Source organism: Somniosus microcephalus, unplaced genomic scaffold (assembly GCF_052327205.1).
Source record: "Somniosus microcephalus isolate GS21.2 unplaced genomic scaffold, FLI_Smic_1.0 unresolved_chr1, whole genome shotgun sequence".
Lineage (NCBI taxonomy): Eukaryota > Metazoa > Chordata > Chondrichthyes > Squaliformes > Somniosidae > Somniosus > Somniosus microcephalus.
In genome coordinates, this window is record NW_028225179.1 from 154,494,315 (window position 1) to 154,507,609 (window position 13,295).

Genomic DNA, 13,295 nt, shown 5'->3' on the forward strand with positions numbered 1-13,295 from the left:
CTCCCACTCTCCCTCTCTCTATCACACTCCCTCCATCTCCCACTCTCTCTCTCTCTCTCTCTATCACACTCCCTCCATCTCCCACTCTCTCTATCACACTCCCTCCATCTCCCACTCTCTCTCTCTATCACACTCCCTCCATCTCCCACCTCTCTCTCTCTCATCACACTCCCTCCATCTCCCACTCTCTCTCTCTCTCCATCACACTCCCTCCATCTCCCACTCTCTCTCTCACTCTCACACTCCCTCCATCTCCCACTCTCTCTCTATCACACTCCCTCCATCTCCCACTCTCTCACTCTCTCCCTATCACACTCCCTCCATCTCCCACTCTCCCTCTATCACACTCCCTCCATCTCCCACTCTCTCTCTCTCATCACACTCCCTCCATCTCCCACTCTCTCTCTCTATCCACACTCCCTCCATCTCCCACTCTCTCCCTCTCTATCACACTCCCTCCATCTCCACTCTCTCTCTCTCCTCACACTCCCTCCATCTCCCACTCTCTCTCTCTCTCTCTATCACACTCCCTCCATCTCACACTCTCTCTCTCTCTCTCACTCACACTCCCTCCATCTCACACTCCTCTCTCTCTCTATCACACTCCCTCCATCTCCCACTCTCTCTCTCTCTATCACACTCCCTCCATCTCCACTCTCTCCCTCTCTCTCTATCACACTCCCTCCATCTCCCACTCTCCCTCTCTCAATCACACTCCCTCCATCTCCCACTCTCCTCTCTCTATCACACTCCCTCCATCTCCCACTCTCTCTCTCCCCATCACACTCCCTCCATCTCCCACTCTCTCTCTCTCTATCACACTCCCTCCATCTCCCACTCTCTCTCTCTCTCATCACACTCTCTCCATCTCCCACACTCTCTCTCTCTCATCAATCACACTCCCTCCATCTCCCACTCTCTCTCTCTCTCATCACACTCCCTCCATCTCCCACTCTCTCTCTCTCTCTCCATCACACTCCCTCCATCTCCCACTCCCTCTCTCTCTATCACACTCCCTCCATCTCCCACTCTCTCTCTCTCTCTCATCACACTCCCTCCATCTCCCACTCCTCTCTCTCCATCACACTCCCTCCATCTCCCACTCTCTCTCTCCATCACACTCCCTCCATCTCCCACTCTCTCTCTCTCTATCACACTCCCTCCATCTCCCACTCTCTCTCTCTACCACACTCCCTCCATCTCCCACTCTCTCTCTCTATCACACTCCCTCCATCTCCCACTCTCCCTCTCTCACACTCCCTCCATCTCCCACTCTCTCTCTCTCTATCACACTCCCTCCATCTCCCACTCTCTCTCGCTCTCTATCACACTCCCTCCATCTCCCACTCTCTCTCTCTCTCTATCACACTCCCTCCATCTCCCACTCTCCCTCTCTCCATCACACTCCCTCCATCTCCCACTCTCTCTCTCTCTATCACACTCCCTCCATCTCCCACTCTCTCTCTCTCTATCACACTCCCTCCATCTCCCACTCTCCCTCTCTATCACACTCCCTCCATCTCCCACTCTCTCTCTCCATCACACTCCCTCCATCTCCCACTCTCTCTCTCTCTCTCACACTCCCTCCATCTCCCACTCTCTCTCTCTCTATCACACTCCCTCCATCTCCCACTCTCTCTCGCTCTCTATCACACTCCCTCCATCTCCCACTCTCTCTCTCTCTCTATCACACTCCCTCCATCTCCCACTCTCCCTCTCTCCATCACACTCCCTCCATCTCCCACTCTCTCTCTCTCTATCACACTCCCTCCATCTCCCACTCTCTCTCTCTCTATCACACTCCCTCCATCTCCCACTCTCCCTCTCTATCACACTCCCTCCATCTCCCACTCTCTCTCTCTCCATCACACTCCCTCCATCTCCCACTCTCTCTCTCTCTATCACACTCCCTCCATCTCCCACTCTTCTCTCTCTCTCTCTATCACACTCCCTCCATCTCCCACTCTCTTTCTCTCTATCACACTCCCTCCATCTCCCACTCTCTCTCGCTCTCCATCACACTCCCTCCATCTCCCACTCTCTCTCGCTCTCCATCACACTCCCTCCATCTCCCACTCTCCCTCTCTCTCCACCACTCCCTCCATCTCCCACTCTCCCACTCTCTCCATCACACTCCCTCCATCTCCCACTCTCTCCCTCTCTCTCTATCACACTCCCTCCATCTCCCACTCTCTCTCTCTCTCCATCACACTCCCTCCATCCCCACTCTCCCTCTCTCTCCATCACACTCCCTCCATCTCCCACTCTCCCTCTCTCTCCATCACACTCCCTCCATCTCCCACTCTCTCTCTCTCTCCATCGCACTCCCTCCATCTCCCACTCTCTCCCTCTCTCTCTATCACACTCCCTCCATCTCCCACTCTCCCTCCATCACACTCCCTCCACCTCCCACTCTCCCCCCTCCTCCCCTCCCATCACACTCCCTCCATCTCACACTCCCCCTCCTCCCCTCTCCATCACACTCCCTCCATCTCCCTCTCTCCCTCCTCCCCATCACACTCCCTCCATCTCCCACTCTCCCCCTCCATCACACTCCCTCCATCTCCCACTCTCTCCTTCCTCCCCTCTCCATCACACTCCCTCCATCTCCCACTCTCCCCCTCCATCACACTCCCTCCATCTCCCACTCTCCCCCTCCATCGCAGTCCCTCCATCTCCCACTCTCCCCCCCCTCCCCTCTCCATCGCAGTCCCTCCATCTCCCACTCTCCCCCTCCTCCCCTCTCCATCGCACTCCCTCCATCTCCCTCTCTCCCTCCTCCCCACACTCCCTCCACCTCCCACTCCTCCCCTCTCCATCGCAGTCCCTCCATCTCCCACTCTCCCCCCCCCCCTCTCCATCGCAGTCCCTCCATCTCCCACTCTCCATTGCACTCCCTCCATCTCCCTCTCTCCCTCCTCCCCCCCAATCACACTCCCTCCACCTCCCACTCCTCCCCTCTCCATTGCTGTCCCGCCATCTCCCACTCTCCCCCCTCCTCCCCATCGCTGTCCCGCCATCTCCCACTCTCCGTCACAGTCCCTCCATCTCCCACTCTCCATCGCAGCCCTGCCCACTTCCAACTCGTCCCAACTCTCCACCGCACCCCTGCCCTCCTCACTCCCCCGCTCCACATTCCCGCTCTCAGCACAATCCTCCTCCCCATCCCTCCCCACTATCATTATTAAAAATTGCCATACCCTGACCGCAGTATATCGGGCGTTTGCCGGCAAGGCTCACCATTCTTGTCACTAACTAGGTTCAAGCAGTTTCTCTTATTGACCATATCCTCCCAGAACAGCACTTTAACTGGGATTGGGAAAGGATTGTGTAGTAATCAGGAGCCGCCGTAACCAAGGGGGTGGCCGGTCTTAATTGTGAGATTTCGTACAGCTTTCCATTTACCTATAATCATATTGTAATACTTCTCCGCCCCCTGCTAACTATTTCTACAAGGAATTGCTTGCGCTGCGACAGACCTGATACCAGGATGTGGGCTTGCTGGGACTCTTTCAGGAGGTTGTTGTTGATGACGCAGGTGTACTTGTTCTTGGAGTCACTGGAGACCTCGATGTTGCTCCGAACAGTGTACAGCCCCAGACTGTCTGGTCGGTACGTGGTTTCTGGCTGGGCCGTCACATTCTTTCCATTCCCGTCTAGCCACTGGACGAGCGGCTGTGGGAACCACCCCTCTGACTTGCAGGCCAGTCTGATCCCACTCCCCGTGTAGCTCTCCATTTCCATCCAAGGTTGGCGGCCAGTGCCTGCAATGATCGGAACGTTAGGAACGGGCTTAGGCCGTTAAGTTTCCCGCGGCCCGCTCCGCCATTCAGTTAGATTGCGGCTGACCTGTAAGAACATAGGAACAACAGGAGGAGGCCATTTAGCCCCTCGAGCCTGTTCCGCCATTCAACGAGATCATGGCTGATCTGCGACCTAACTCCATACACCCGCCTTTGCCCCATATCCCTTAATACCTTTGGTTAACAAAAATCTATCAATCTCAGATTTAAATATAACAATTGACCCAGCATCAATTGCCATTTGCAGAAGAGTGTTCCAAACTTCTACCACCCTTTGTGTGTAGAAATATTTCCTAATTTCATTCCTGAAAGCTCTGGTTCTAATTTTTAGACTCTGCACCCTAGTCCTGGACTCCCCAACCAGCAGAAATAGTTTCCCTCTCTGTGCCCTAACTGTTCCCCTTAATATCTTGAAAGCTTCAATCAGATCACCCCTTAACCTTCTAAATTTCCAGGGAATACAACCCTAGTTTGTGTAATCTCTCCTCGTAATTTAACCCTTGCAGTCCGGGTATCATTCTGGTAAACCTACGCTGCTCTCCCTCCGAGGTCAATATATCCTTCCTAAGGTGTGATTTGTATGTATGATTTGGACAGGTTGGCTGATTGGGCAGAAGCATGGCAGATGCAATATAACGTGGATAAATGCGAGGTTATCTATTTAGGTGTCAAAAACAAGGCGGCAGATTATTATCTGAATGGCAATAGATTGGGAGAAGGGAAAGTGCAACGAGACCTGGGTGTCCTTATGCACCAGTCGCATGCAGGTGCAGCAGGCGGTGAAGAAGGCAAATGGTATGTTGGCCTTCATAGCGAGAGGGTTTGAGTACAGGAACAAGGATGTCTTGCTACAGTTGTACAGGGCCTTGGTGAGACCACATCTCGAGTATTGTGTGCAGTTTTGGTCGCCTTATCTGAGGAAAGATGTTCTTACCATGGAAGGAGTGCAGCAAAGATTCACCAGGCTGATACCTGGGATGGCAGGAATGACGTACGAGGAGAGATTGGGTTGATTGGGCTTATACTCGCTGGAGTTTAGAAGAATGAGAGGGGATCTCATTGAAACTTATAAAATTCTAACAGGACTGGACAGACTAGATGCAGGAAGGATGTTCCCAATGGTCGGGGAGTCCAGAACCAGGGGTCACAGTCTAAGGATAAGGGGCAAGCCATTTAGGACAGAGATGAGGAGAAATTTCTTCACCCAGAGAGTGGTGAACCTGTGGAATTCTCTACCACAGAAGGCAGTTGAGGCCAATTGATTAAATATATTCAAGAAGGAGTTAGATATATTTCTTAAGGCTAAAGGGCTCAAGGGATATGGGGAGAAAGCAGGGACAGGGTACTGAATTTGGATGATCAGCCATGATCGCATTGAATGGCGGAGCAGGCTCGAGGGGCCGAATGGCCTACTCCTGCTCCTATCTTCTATGTTTCGATGGTGCCCAGAACTGCTCACAGTACTCCAGGGTGTAGTCTAACTGCAGCATAACTTCTGCCCCTTGTATTCTAGTCCTCTCGATACAAAGGCCAGCATTCCATTAGCCTTTTTGATTATTTTCTGTGCCTGTTCATGGCATTTTAATGATCTATGTACCTTCAATTGCTTATAAATCCTTGGCGAGGATTATAACCGTCGGGGGGAGGGGAGGGGGGGTGGGAGGAGACCCCACTCGGGGACAGGCCAGCCAGAAATGACTGGCGTCCACTCTTTCGGAATATCCCTTCCCTGTAAAAACCGTTCAGTTGTGATTTGTTGATGTTTTTAATCAATAGGATGTTTGAGCCAATCAGTGACGCTACTCACTCAATTGCGAAGGAGAGGCTGACTACACAACTCTTATGTAAAAGGCCTGGAGTTTCCGCTCTGTTATCGCGGCGTTTCTCCCCCCGACCCCCAGTGCAACTTGCCCCCTGAAAAATCAGCCCCGCCCACAAAAAACAGGCCACGCCCCCAGATCGCATTGATCACCGTGGCGAGTTTCGGCCATTCGTGGGCCTTCGAGGTGGCTCCAAAAATCCTGCTTTTGTTTTTTGTTTTAGGCGCGAGGAAACTAATCGGCACCTTTTAAAAGCTTCTGAATGTTTAAAAAACTACTTAATTTACTACGAAACTGATAGTGTGCACCAACGGAACGAGTAAATTGGGAGCGCAAAGTTTTTTTTTTAAGTCATTCTGATTTCAAATGCTTTTTTCCCTTTGGTGATAAACCCATTTTCAGCTGTGTGAATAAACCTGCACCAAGTTACCACTCAAACACATCGAAGAATTATTTTTAATGCAAATTTTTTTTTTTAAATTATTTTCTAAAACGCTGCCCAATTGCGCAGGTTCGTGGGCCGACTTCACGCTCGGCGATATTCAAGTAGGCTTCGGCAGAAACTTGAGCAATGAATTCAATTCGGAAAATGAGCGCAATTTGCGGCTGGACTGCCGAATGCGCCCAACGCAGAAACCCCGCCCCCAATGCAGAAACCCCGCCCCCAACGCAGAAACCCCGCCCCCAACGCAGAAACCCCGCCCCCAACGCAGAAACCCCGCCCCCAACGCAGAAACCCCGCCCCCAAAGCTACCAAGAAATATAGAAGATAGGAGCAGGAGTAGGCCATTCGGCCCCTCGAGCCTGCTCCGCCATTCAATGCGATCATGACTGATCATCCAAATTCAGTACCCTGTCCCTGCCTTCCCCCCCATATCCCTTGATCCCTTTAGCCTTAAGAAATATATCTAACTCCTTCTTGAATATATTTAATGAATTGGCCTCTACTGCCTTCTGTGGTAGAGAATTCCACAGGTTCACCACTCTCTGGGTGAAGAAATTCCTCCTCATCTCAGTCCTAAATGGCTTACCCCTTATCCTTAGACTGTGACCCCTGGTTCTGGACTCCCCGACCATCGGGAACATCCTTCCTGCATCTAGTCTGTCTAGTCCTGTTAGAATTTTATAAGTTTCAATGAGGTCCCCCTCTCATTCTTCTAAACTCCAGCGAGTATAAGCCCAATCGACCCAATCTCTCCTCATACGTCATTCCTGCCATCCCAGGTATCAGTCTGGTGAATCTTCGCTGCACTCCTTCCATGGCAAGAACATCCTTCCTCAGATAAGGCAACCAAAACTGCACACAATACTCAAGGTGTGGTCTCACCAAGGCCCTGTACAACTGCAGCAAGACATCCTTGTTCCTGTACTCGAATCCTCTCGCTACAAAGGCCAACATACCATTTGCCTTCTTAACCGCCTGCTGCACCTGCATGCTTGCCTTCAGCGATTGGTGCACAAGGACACCCAGGTCTCGTTGCACTTCCCCTTCTCCCAATCTATTGCCATTCAGATAATAATCTGCCTTCTTGTTTTTGCCACCAAAGTGGATAACCTCGCATTTATCCACATTATACTGCATCTGCCATGCTTCTGCCCAATCACCCAACCTGTCCGAATCATACTGGAGTTTCTCTGCATCCTCCTCACAGCACACACGCCCACCCAGCTTTGTGTCATCTGCAAACTTGGAGATATTACATCTAGTTCCCTCGTCTAGATCATTAATATATATTGTGAATAGCTGGGGTCCTAGCACCGATCCCTGCGGCACCCCACTAGTCACTGCCTGCCACTCGGAAAAAGACCCGTTTATTCCAACTCTTTGCTTCCTGTCTGCCAACCAGTTCTCTATCCAAGTCAGTACCTTGCCCCCAAAGAACAGTATCGTCCCCCCCAGGGGAAAAATGGACGGAATCACAGAATCCGATAAACAAAAATATCTCGTGTAATAAGAACGGAATTTGATCTGGCGGGGTGCATTCTCCTGCTCAAGGCATCTCTCTGCCCGAACCATGCCCCCGGTTTGTAGAAAGTCACAGCTGGGGGCGGGGTGGTGGTGGGAGATGCTCGCGAGTGCGTGGAGTCCCGGGAGTGCACGCCAGGCGGGTGGGGTTGGAATCGGTCACCGTGAGGCAGCGGACACCCGCTCCCCGCCCCTTATAAACTGGATGGACCCGCTGATCGCAATCTCAAAACAAAAACACAAAAAGTGGATTTGACTCGCCCCTGGAAAAATAAAAATTGCTGTGGATTGTAGTTACCGAGAGAAAGTTAAAGACACCACTTGGTTGGGGGGGCGGGGGGGGGGAAAGCTACTAGAACATTCCACCGATCCCACGGCACACGGAGCAGGGAAGTTAATATAAGAACTAGGAGTAGGCCATACGGCCTCTCGAGCCTGCTCCGCCATTCAATAAGATCATGGCTGATCTTCAACCTCAACTCCACTTGCCCGCTCGATCCCCATTTCCCTTGATTCTCCTGGAGTCCAAAAATCTATCGCTCTCTGTATTGAATATACTCAACTGAGCAACCATAGCCATCTGGGGAGAGAATTCCAAAGATTCACAGCCCTCTGAGTGAAGAAATTCCTCCTCATCTCAGTCTTAAATGGCCGACCCCTTATCCTGAGACCCCTAGTTCTAGACTCTCCATCCAGGAGAAACAACCTCTCAGCATCGACCCTGTCAATCCCTCCAAGAATTTGAACCAGCTCTCCCAGCCAACATTCATCCCTCGACCAATGAGCACAGCCCCAAGGGCGACAAATGTCGCGTTTTCAAAATGGCCACCGACCTGTCACGACCAAGGTTATCTTGGCCTCCTTTTGCTTGATGGCAGATGCCACGTAGCACTTGTACTGGCCCTTGTCGGAGACCCGCACGTCCTTCAGCTTGAGGGAGAGGTTCCCCTGCGAGACCTGGTCGAGGAACAGCTCAGTCCGGCCCTTGTAGGCCGAGGCCTGCTTCATCAGGTTGTCGGCCCCATCATTGTACTGGTGGACGGGCGAGGTGTAGCTCAGAGCCAAGTTGATCCAGCGCAGCTCCATGTTCTCCGGAACCTTGGCCGGCACCAGCTGGCAGTCCAGGACCACGTCGTCCCCGACAACCGCCACGATGGGGTGGGGCGGGCCCGTCACCGCGAACTGAGCCGCCATATCTAAGCAACCAGGAGAGAGAGAGAGAGAATGAGATCCATTGGACATCACTCAGGCTATTGCAGCTGCATCACCAATTTTAACAGGAAAAAAAGAGACAGACGGAGACACAGAGCGAACGAATGAACAAACAGACTTGTATTTCTATAGCGCCTTTCACAACCTCGGGACGTCCCAAAGCGCTTCACAGCCAATGAAGTACTTTTTGAAGTGTAGTCGCTGTTGTAATGTAGGAAACGCGGCAGACAATTTGTGCACAGCAAGCTCCCACAAACAGCAATGAGCTAAATGACCAGATCATCTGTTTCAGTCATGTTGGTTGAGGGGTAGATATTGGCCCCAGGACCAATGTTCCCCGAGGTGCGCGGCCGTGCACCAATCGGGAGGTCCCGTCCCACGCAGGCCGCTCACCAGCCGCTGCCCCAGCCACACCGCAAATATAAATATAATATACACTTATACACCGCAAATTAGAGGGAACATTGGTCAAGACACCAGGGAAAATTCCTCTGTTACTCTTTAAATATTGCAATGGGATCTTTTACATCCACCCGAGAGGGCAGACGGGGCCTCGGTTTAACGTCTCATCCAAAAGACGGCAGCTCCGACAGTGCAGCACTCCCTCAGTACTGCACTGGAGTGTTGGCCTGGATTACATGCTCAAGTCTCTGGAGTGAAGCTTGAACGCACAACCTTCTGGCTTAGGATTGAGAGGGCTGCCCGCTTAGAACCGAGAGGGCTGCCCGCTTAGGACCGAGAGGGCTGCCCGCTTAGGACCGAGAGGGCTGCCCGCTTAGGACCGAGAGGGCTGCCCGCTTAGGACCGAGAGGGCTGCCCGCTTAGGACCGAGAGGGCTGCCCGCTTAGGACCGAGCGCGCTGCCCGCTTAGGACCGAGAGCGCTGCCCGCTTAGAACGGAGAGCGCTGCCCGCTTAGAACGGAGAGGGCTGCCCGCTTAGAATGGAGAGGGCTGCCCGCTTAGAATCGAGAGGGCTGCCCGCTTAGAATGGAGAGGGCTGCCCGCTTAGAATGGAGAGGGCTGCCCGCTCAGAATCGAGAGGGCTGCCCGCTTAGAATCGAGAGGGCTGCCCGCTTAGAATCGAGAGGGCTGCCCGCTTAGAATGGAGAGGGCTGCCCGCTTAGAATGGAGAGGGCTCCCCGCTTAGAATGGAGAGGGCTGCTCGCTTAGAATGGAGAGGGCTACTCGCTTAGAATGGAGAGGGCTACCCGCTTAGGATCGAGAGGGCTGCCCGCTTAGAATGGAGAGGGCTGCCCGCTTAGAATGGAGAGCGCTGCCCGCTTAGAATGGAGAGCGCTGCCCGCTTAGAATGGAGAGGGCTACTCGCTGAGCCAATCAGACAATATATGAAATGGCAAACAGGTTATGTATAAATCAATGAAATATATGAAATTTCATGTTCCTACCTTGAGAGATCCAAACAAGAATCTGGAGCAGGAGAAATGCATGGGAGACCCAGAAATCCATCCTCAGCACATCCAGGGGACAGCGAGATGCAACGCCCTGAACGATCACCAGATACTTTACATCAGTCGGACATCCAGGAACAGTGAGATGCAATGCCCTGAAATATCACCAGATACTTTACATCAGTCAGGTGTACCAATAGGAACAGTGGGGGAGAGAAAATGCCTGGTGTTGACTCTCTGCGGGTGAAGTTCCTTGCCAGGACAAAGAAAGAAATTCATCGAGTTACAAAGTATTAATAGCACAGAAACAGGCCATTCGGCCCAACTGGTCTGTGCCGGTGTTTATGCGCCACACGAGTCTCCTCCTGCCTTACTTCATCTCATCCCATCAGTATATCAACAACAACAACTTGTATTTATATAGCGCCTTTAACATAGTAAAACATCCCAAGGCGCTGCAGAGGAGTATTTTAAGACAAAAAATTTGACACCGAGCCACATAAGGATAAATTAGGGCAGGTGACCAAAAGCTTGGTCAAAGAGGTAGGTCTTAAGGAGCGTCTTAAAAGGAGGAAAGAGAGGTAGCGAGACAGAAAGGTTTAGGCAGGGAATTCCAGAGCTTAGGGCCTAGACAACAGAAGGCATGGCCGCCAATGGTGGAGCGATTATAATCAGGGATGCTCAAGAGGGCAGAATTAGAGGAGCGCAGATATCTCGGGGGGGTTGTGGGGCTGGAGGAGATTACAGAGATAGGGAGGGGCGAGGCCATGGAGGGATTTGAAAACAAGGATGAGAATTTTGAAATCGAGGCGCTGCTTAACCGGGAGCCAATGTAGGTCAGTGAGCACAGGGGGTGATGGGTGAACGGGATTTGGTGCAGGTTAGGACACGGGCAGCCGAGTTTTGGAGGACCTCAAGTTTATGTAGGATAGAACGTGGGAGGCCAGCCAGGAGTGTGTTGGAATAGTCACGTCTAGGGGTAACATCCGTCTATTCCTTTCTCCCTCATGTGTTTATCTAGCCTCCCCTTAAATGCACCTATACTATTCACCTCAACCACTCCCTGTGGTAGCGAGTTCCATTCTCACCACTCTCTGGGTAGAGAAGTTTCTCCTGAATTCCCTATTGGATTTATCAGTGATGATCTTATATTTATGAACCTTTGTTTTGGACTACCCCACAAGTGGAAACATCTTCACTTCATCTACAAACTCCTTCAATATCTTAAAGACCTCTATTAGGTCACCCCTCAGCCTTCTCTTTTCAAGAGAAGAGAAAAGAGCCCCAGCCTGTTCAGTCTCAAACTTGTATTTATGCAGTTCCTTTCACAAGCTGGTTCCAGGGATGGGGGATCTTAGCTACAAGGACAGGTTAGAGAAGCTGGATTTGTTTTCATCAGAGCAAAGGAGGTTGCGGGGTGATTTGATAGAGGTGTACAAGATTATGACTGGTTTGAATAGGCTAAACGGGGAAAGGCTGTTCCCACTAGTTGATGGTACAAGGACTAGGGGACACAGATTTAAGGTTTAGGGCAAGAGATACAGGGGGGAAGTGAAGGAAAACTTATTTTACACAGCGAGTGGTGAGGACCTGGAACTCGCTGCCGATGGAAGTGGTGGAAGCGGAGACTCTCAATGTTTTCAAGGGGAGACTGGATAGGCACTTGAGGGAAATAAACTTGCAGGGCTACGGGGATAGAGCGGGGGAATGGGACTGATGGGATTGCTCTGCAGAGAGCCGGCACGGACTCGAAGGGCCTCCTCCTGTGCCTAGATGACTCTGCAAGTCCCAAAGCCCTGCACAGCAAGTGTGGCCACTGTTGTAATGTAGGGAGCACCCATTACTAAAAATGCAGTTTGGATCGGACTGGACCGAGATCCCAGGTCGGCCTGGTGCTGGCGACTTCCACCGGCGCCTCTGCAACACGGAAGCAGAGGAAGATGCCTGGGAGAGTAGGGTTGCTGCCATTCCCAATCTTGCTCCAGGGACCCACTCTCCGCTTTAAACACCGGGGAGGGGGGATTCTGGCCGTTGTTGGATCTTCTCCTCCCCACCCCGCCCAATCTGGGGCCGAAGGCCGCGGACTCGCCGCATCTGGGGCGGAAACCACCCGAACTGCGCCCGTCCCCCACTGAGGAGGGGGTCAGTTACACCGAAACTGGCCTGGGCCTGGGCCTGGGCCTGATCCGCGGCAGCAACGACCGGGAAACTCACCTCGCCGCTTAAAAGCTGAATAATGGTCGCTTTTCAGCACCCGACTCAGGAGGCCAAATGCAAAAGCAAGGGCCTTCAGTTTCGACTTGATGTCACATCCGATTTGATGTCACATCCAGAAATAATTAAACGGAACTCTTTCAGGGCGTTATAATATTTTCTTTCTTTCAGGGCGTTCCCCTGCGCTGTAATCTCCTGATCAGAGTTAATCATCAAAAAAAAATGCTTCTACTCGACCAGCGCCTCAGTTCAAATGTCCAACCCACACCCTCCTGCACTCTTCAACACTGCAATATCGAATTCTTGAATGGTTCCTAGAGTTTTCACCTCGACTAATCTCCCTGAGAGTCTCCCCTTCACCTCGACTAATCTCTCTGAGAGTCCCCCTTACATAGAAACATAGAAAGATAGGAGCAGGAGTAGGCCATTCGGCCCTTCGAGCCTGCTCCGCCATTCAATGAGATCATGGCTGATCATCCAAATTCAGTACCCTGTCCCTGCCTTCTCCCCATATCCCTTGATCCCTTTAGCCTCAAGAAATATATCCAACTCTTTCTTGAATATATTTAATGAACTGGCCTCCACCGCCCTCTGTGGCAGAGAATTCCACAGGTTCACCACTCTCTGGGTGAAGAAATTCCTCCTCATTTCAGTCCTAAATGGCTTACCCCTTATCCTTAGACTATGACCCCTGGTTCTGGACTCCCCGGCCATCAGAAACATCCTTCCTGCATCTAGTCTGTCCAGAACTGACAGAATTTTATAGGTTTCGATGAGATCCCCTCTCAATCTTCTAATCTCCACTGAGTATAAGCCCAATCGACACAATCTCTCCTCATACGTCATTCCTGCCATCCCAGGTATCAGCCTG

The 13,295-nt window shown here is 51.8% G+C and overlaps 1 protein-coding gene across 1 annotated transcript in view; it reads right to left on the bottom strand.

Annotated features, from left to right (window-relative positions):
- The window catches only part of LOC147096279 (butyrophilin subfamily 3 member A2-like), a 36,488-nt gene extending 23,687 nt beyond the window's left edge, over positions 1-12,801 (bottom strand). Inside the window, exons 1-4 of the mRNA XM_085973869.1 lie at positions 12,425-12,801; positions 10,208-10,365; positions 8,423-8,785; positions 3,480-3,764 (exon numbers count right to left, since the gene is read on the bottom strand). Of these exons, the coding sequence (XP_085829995.1) occupies positions 3,480-3,764; positions 8,423-8,785; positions 10,208-10,268 (709 nt within the window). The 5' untranslated portion in view covers positions 10,269-10,365; positions 12,425-12,801. The remainder of the gene's footprint in view (positions 1-3,479; positions 3,765-8,422; positions 8,786-10,207; positions 10,366-12,424) is intronic.
- Between the last annotated feature and the right edge of the window lie 494 nt (positions 12,802-13,295).